The sequence below is a fragment of the Semicossyphus pulcher genome, unplaced genomic scaffold (assembly GCF_022749685.1).
Source record: "Semicossyphus pulcher isolate SPU_LCO1_2020_fin unplaced genomic scaffold, fSemPul1.0.p SCAF_4, whole genome shotgun sequence".
In the NCBI taxonomy this organism is placed as follows: Eukaryota; Metazoa; Chordata; class Actinopteri; order Labriformes; family Labridae; genus Semicossyphus; species Semicossyphus pulcher.
Window position 1 is genome coordinate 33,484,311 of NW_027211715.1, and position 7,270 is coordinate 33,491,580.

At 39.8% G+C, this 7,270-nt stretch overlaps 1 protein-coding gene across 1 annotated transcript; it reads right to left on the minus strand.

Moving 5' to 3' along the window:
• Positions 1-3,541: 3,541 nt before the first annotated feature.
• LOC138608026 (interferon-induced protein with tetratricopeptide repeats 1-like) lies at positions 3,542-6,361 on the minus strand. Its single transcript, XM_069680681.1, has 2 exons — positions 6,357-6,361; positions 3,542-4,859 (listed from the first exon to the last, which is right to left on the minus strand). The coding sequence occupies exons 1-2, from the start codon at positions 6,359-6,361 to the stop codon at positions 3,542-3,544; spliced, it is 1,323 nt and encodes a 440-aa protein (XP_069536782.1).
• Positions 6,362-7,270: the final 909 nt, after the last annotated feature.

The following is a 7,270-nucleotide window of genomic DNA, read 5'->3' on the forward strand; positions in this document are numbered from 1 at the left end:
ATTACTGTAGCACTGTGGCAGAGAAAGTGTATGTATGCCTCCAGCACCAAATGACTCTACATTATGTAGAACTTCATACCTTTAAGAAGTTGTTTTATCTTTATGAAATATAATCCTCACTTTTTAACTGAACACTTACATGCTGAACCTGTTTCATTTCATGAATTCATGGCAGCAGAGTGATTTATCCAGATTAATTTCTTGTTATTTTTTATATATGTTTTTACGTCATTTTTTCCTCATTGCAGCTGAAGCTCTTCAGTGCCTGCAGTCACAGGGGAATACAGAAGACAGCAGTAGATTCCTACAGCCTTGTGACTCTCCTGATACACTGTGTGCAACAATAGCCCAGCAAAGTAAGAACAATAAAAACAAATATGTACCTTTAGTTCTTTACAGAGTCTATAAGATGCTCACATCTTTGTATGCTGTTTTATTCCATATATAAATTGTGTTTAGTTTTTGTGCCGAACCAGCAGACTGGAAAGACCACCACTAGATCCTGTGTGCCGTCCTCTCTCTGCACAGCGAGCGATCAGACATTTTTACTCAGTTATGATGCTTGGCGGGTGGCTATATCTGTCCGTTGCTGCGATACAGATGGCTGCAACAGTCAACCTTGTAAGTATTTTTGCATTTATTTCATGCATTTGTTACTGATTTTGTACATGTGATACAGCTTCTTTTGTTTCTCCCTGAGCTGCACCGACAGTTCTCCCATATCTCGGTGTTTTACTTCAAAAAAAGCACTAATGCCACACTGTAAACATTCTCTGTAACAAGTGAAAGACCTACATTGAAATGTACTCAGGTAAAAGCAAGTGAGGAAAATTAGGGAAATATAATATACACTTATATACAAGAATCAAGTATATACCATTATGTTTTATTCGATCATTATTACTCACACACTGTAAAAGCAGGATTTTACAATTTCACTCAGCCTGTGGAGCTCATTTTGAACTATTTGGAAGAGGGCAGCAACTAAACAACTTTCATTATGAGTCATCTGCTGATTATTTTCTCCACTTATCGATCGATTGATTATGTGGTTGTAAATATGTATGAAAGAAGTGAGAAATGATGTCACAGAGACTCAGGGCCCTGTTTACACAGTCTAAAGCGCACGGTCTAAAGTGTGTGGCACTATTTAGGGCGTCCAACCATTTTCAAAGTCTTTTCTCTTTTCGCCAACACCACAATCCTTGTCCGGACACTCTTTAAAACAAGTCAGCTTACTCAGATGTTGACCAATAAATTGAATCTAAATAAACAGTAACACTAACATATGTTGATTGCTTTCCAGCAGACATCTCTCAGACTGTCAGTAAAGTTTGTGTCTCATACATGTTCCCTGTTCTCTTTCAGACCCTGATGTAGGGAAACCAAATGGCCTGCAGTGTTTCACCTGTATTGGTTTTGTCTGTAACAAAGCAGTACAGTGTGTAGGCATGGAGGACCGCTGCTTTCATGTAACTAGTGAGCCTCCACGCTATTGATCATAAATTGTCTCACAAAATGTGTCACTGCTGCTCTCAAGTGGTCCTTGTGAGGATTTTTGAAAAGTTTGTGAAAAACTGCCGTCTACTAAAACATCTTTTTTCATCCACAGAGACTCATGATGACAAAACCTGGTCGGTCAGTGGCTGTGCATCTGCAAACCTTTGTGACCATCTCTCTGAGCTGGGATTAATTCTGTCTGGGAATTTTAAGCATAGCACCAGTCCACCTAAATGTTGTGGAACCAGCTTCTGTAATTCAGCTGTGACTTTCACACTGAGCGTTGTTCCTGTGCTGCTCGCTCTCCTTGCACTAACTGTCAATTAAAACTAAAACCAGCATGTCAGAGACACGAGAGGGGAACATATAAACACACGTGTCATTCACAGGACAACTGAACGAACCTATTTTATGTGGTCGTTTGATCGTGTGTTAAACAAGAATACCTGTATTATGTGTGTGTTTAAGCCAATTGCATCTGGCATGTCCTCACTCATTTCTCATCAAACATTTCACAATTTTATTGCTTAAATTCGCCAATTTTAACCACATCAATAGCACCACTGCTTTTGAGAGCAGTGCCAACTTTTCCTCCAGGTGTTTCCCTTTCTTACCAACGACCTGTGATGTCATGAAGTTGCAGCATATTTTTTATTATCTCGTCTTTAATGAATCTTCTGATGTTTGAGAATAAATTGGTTCCTTGACTATCTGTGCTGTGTGATTAAACTCTGCATTGTTGAATAATGCTCGCTGACAGTTTGTTCATTTCACTTTCTCTTTATTCAAACAAGTCTTGCTAAGATTAAAATCCCCTTTTCAGGATAAACCTTGAGGGAAGCACATCAACATACAACTCCTAAAGCAAACAACAGTTTTGGAAAATGGTGTAGTACTACTTTTCATCTGCAGATAGAAATATAGCAAGCTGCACTTTTTGTGAACAGACAGTTTCATGCAGCAGAAACACGAGTAACCTCTTCAGACATTTTCAAACAACAAACCCCTGAAGTGAAAAGGAGGCTGAGCCCATGATCCTCTGCACCACCCTCTGTCAGGAAAACAACACTGCAGCCCATACAGGTACAGGTAACAGGCTGTCCCTACATTTCTGAACAATCTCATTGCAAAGGGGTAATTAGATTTAAAAACATGCTTTAAATCTTTCTCTAAAAGTATTACAAATATCAACAAAAAGTGTAAAGAAACATGTCATTAAGTTGTGTTATTAACTGTAATTATTAGTAGATGAATGTGATATGTGACATCTCAGCTAGCAGGGAACGTTCCCATAACATCGGCTAACATTAGCTACAAGTTCTAATTACGTTGAAAGGAAACGTTTTAATCTAATATTCAAAGGACATTTTAAGGATGTTTATCGTTTCAAATAAAGTTCTTGTGATTTAAAACATAAACTAAGACAAAACGTTTTAACGTCAACATTGTGAGGATATTTTCAGGATGTTATTGAGGCCTGGGACGTCAGAACGCCTTTTATAAAACATTTGCTCAATGTGACATAAAAACAAAGGTAGAACATGCTCACTGCAACATGCTGAGGATCTTTTCAGGATGTTAGTTCGGCCTGAACTATCACAAGGTGATTTATAAAACGTTCCTGAAATGTGATTTGAACATTCTCACTGCAACGTTCTGAAGATGTTTTCAGAGAACGTTCTCCTGCTACTAAAAGCAACATTCTGGGAACCAAATAAAAACTTCCTGCTCAAAACATTACCAGAACATCACAAGTAACATTCTCAAAACGTTCTTAGAACAAAAAAAATGTCCAGTGGAGTTTAAAAAGTCGATGTGGTTTTACCGCCTTTAAGTGAAAGATCATTTTGATTTCCTTACAATTTTATCCTAAACAATTAGTTGCTCCTCATCCGGATTAGGGGTGTTATCATAGAGGCCAGTGTGATGTATTGAGGTATGAGTATGTGCCGTTTTTTCATGCCATAAATGCAGACATTATTTTAAATTTAGTCCTCATGTTAGAAACTCTCAGTTAATGTTTCCTTTTAGTTGCAGGCCGTTAGTTTTGCAGGTTAGCCAGAAACTCGCTTAATTCTCCGCACATCCGGTTTCTGTTTCTCTCTGTAATCCTCTGCAGAGTCCTGATGCTGTTCTCCCGATAGTAAGATGCCAACGGTATCTCTGCTGCTCTCATATGATATTCTATCGACTTGTAGCTCTCCTTTCGAATGAAATGGACATATTGTGCATAGTAGTTGTAGAGCATCTGTGCCCCTTCAGGATCAAGACCTCTTTCTAGCAGCTCCTTGAATATCTGGTCGGCCTCGACTTGGTTATTCGCCTCTGCGTAGATGTTTGCAAGATTTATTTTTCTCTTAAGGGAAGAATGAGGGTAAAGAGAAATCACTTCCTTGCAGAGAACGATCGCCCTGTCAATCATGCTGCGCTCCAGGGGATTGTCCCTGTCCGAAAAGATCCTCATCTTGTAGCAGATTGCAGCACACCTCTTCAGATAACGTTGACCTGGATGTCTTTCCAGAACCTCCTCTGCCAAGTCTATTGCCTCATCCATAGATATAAACATTCTGTACACTCTTAGTAATGGTTTGATTCCACTGTAGCTGCTGACCGGCTTTCTAAAAACCCTTCTGGCCAGCTCTCGTGCTTCATCTTCTATCTTGTTTCCTTTCTTAGCACATGCCTCAAGATGCAGAGCAGCAAGGTACAAGTTCTCTGGATCGTGCTCCTTTGCCATTTTTATTTTCTCCAAGATGTCAGCCCCCAGCCCTTTGTCGCGGATGTTAAAGGCATTCACTAACGCTAAGACGTGGCTGGTGTGCCACTCCACTGTGTCCGGCTGCATCCTGAGTGCTCTCTGGAAGTAATCTGCAGCCTGCAACTTCTCATCCGCACCAAACTTCATCAGGGTCCAGGCTTTTTCAGCGTAGATCTCCGGATGTAGGTCCTCCTGGGATGGAGATGGATATGTTTTCATCAGGTGGTTAACTTTTGAAAGGTAAGCCTGGCTCTCTGCTTGTTCTCCATTAAGGAAGTGCAGCCAAGCCAAGTTCCCATGGTTCACCACCAACCAGGCACCCTCATCTGAGACGGTGTTTCTCATCTGGCGGAAGGCCTCTGCAGCCCTGCTGAAGAAACACCGGGCATCACTAGTGAACCCCAGCTGGTAGTGGACATACCCCTGCAGGTTGTAAATGTGACCCAGCCAGCTGTATCCCTCCTCTGTGCCGATGTCCTCCAGCTGGTCCCTGAGACAGAAGAGTTTGGGCCTGCTGGGGTTCAGATCCCAGGTGAAATGGCACTGCAGGGCCTCCAGTTGGGCCTCCAGTTGGGCCTCCAGCGTCTGACCCTGAGCAGCACTGACAGGAAACAAAAATAAAAAATGTCTAATTAGATTTGAAGTAAAGCACTTGGTTGCACCCATAGACTGAATAAAAAGATGGACAATATGATAGCTTCCTAAAAGTGAAGCCAAACCCTCTTTATCGCCCCCTGCTGACTGGCTGCAGTATAGGTCATAAAGCTTGCCTCCTCCATGTTAACAGATGGAACATGAGTCAAACTATAAAATCAAAATACACGTCAAATACATTTTTGTCAAACACGGTTTTTCTCATTATAATTAGTTCTTATCCTGTTGATTTATGTCCAAGTGTTCATTTTTCTGACAAGTTTACTTTTAATTCATTTTTTGATGCTGAAAAAGGATGATTGACAGCTCTGTTGACTAATACGGCTCCTGTTCCGGATGAGCAGAGAAGAGGAGTATCAACGAGGGGAGACGTAACTAAAATGATCACTACAGTCATTGAATGCCAGAGTGCAGGATCCTTGCTGAGGTTTTTTTCGGTAGGTTTTGGATAGAGGAAGTGGCTACGGCGGCTCCACCTGCCGATCTCTACTCCTCAACTCTGGCTCCAAATTACGTCACCATTGCAAGATGGCAGCGCCTATCACGGAGGCTATTTTGGCGTCAGTTTCGTACAGTGAGAGCAGATGAAGACGCGTCGTCCATTGGTTGCACCAGTTAACGTAGCCTTCTTAAACATAATTTTTTAACTTTACGTGCTACAAACATTTAAATGGTGGAGCATCTTTGTAGGTAGAAAGTCTCCAGTAAAATACCGGTTAGCATTTTGAAAGATGGGATAACTTGGAGGATGAGGATGAGCTAATTATTCTGCAGTGTAATATTGTACTGTAAATTTATTACACAAAGTAATTGTAAAATGGCATTACACTATACAATAGGGCATGCAACGCTAATGATGAGTCTAAAGTTTTAAGTGTTTGCAAGTAAATCAAAAGGAAACGCTAACTTTGTAATCAACAACTAATGATTTATAAGTTTCAACACTTTCATTATCTAGCAAAGTGTTCAAAGACAGTTGGCTAGAGACAACATGGAACTGGCAACAGAACTGAGAAATAATTTTCTGTGAAAATTCTTTGGTTTGTTAGAAATAGATTAGCTTCAAGGATCCTTGTGTTTTGGTGGTGCAACAAGCTGCAGTAATATAATCTGCTCTGTGGCTTGCTGTGTTTTGATGATCACTGATCATCTCATGCAGAGATAGAAAAGAATGAAAGGAGAATGTATTTAAAGGCAGGAGTGTGAGAGTGAGGAACAGACCGAAGAAGAGAATATCAAAACAAACAAGGAAAAGAATAAAGATATTAAGAGAAAAGGAAAAAAGAATAGAGGGCATGATGAAACAAATTAGGGCACACACGAGCAGGAACACAGAGTTAAGTCAGACAGGAAGTCGGGAAGAAACAGAGAGTAATACATCATGTGTAACAAATTAACAATATTACTATAATTACATATTTGACATGTAAAGGCAGAAACTAACCTCATCTCCAAGCGGTTACTGTAGTTTCCTAATATGAGTCTCTGGTTTCTGGTCTTTAAGTCCGAGTGCTGCAACATAAAATCAGTAATGTTTAACTTCCATAGGGGCTGTAAATGGTGTCATGTGGAGCTCTTGATTTGGACTCAGTGGACTTTCTTTTCCCACCAAGAGAAAGCTACAGCCACGTCTGCCACGTACTGAAAAAGCATTAAAACACAAGTTATATGTTTTTAGAACACAATTTCATTCTTCTGGACGTGGGAAGGATATATCCAGTCAGAAGTCAACAGTCAAAAATCCATGTTAAGTCTTGAGTCATAGGTAATAAGGTCAAAGTCAAGTTACAAGTCTATTTAATTTAAGCTCAGTTTAAAGATATCACATGTATGACTCAAGTCAAATCCACGTCATCAGATGCAAGTACAGAAAACTCTTCTGCACTGAGTCAAAAGCTTCACTCAACCATGTTTAAGGCATTTTCAATGTGATGTTTATGTCTTTGGAGCTCATTTTAAAGGAAGAGAGACATGTCCGGATCCCTGTAATGTTCTCCTGATCACTGAGTCAAGTGTTTAATTGAATACATAAAATATTTCGTAGCATTTTTTTTTTAGATATACCCCAGTGCAGCTCAAAAGTGTGTATTTAGGCTATATTATATATTATTATAAATTATATCTATCTATATTGTAAATTATTTAATAATTATTAACTAATAATTAAAGCTCGTGTGAGGAGTTTTTCCACCGGTTACGAAACAAACTGAAGTTCATTCTGATTACTCTATATGATCTACAAAAGCAAACCAGACCATCAGCGAGAAGATTGATTATTTCTATATAGTTATTTTCTATGCCTGAAAACGCTGGTGGGGGGTGTCATACGAAGTGATTAACTGCATGCTGCGACATTTT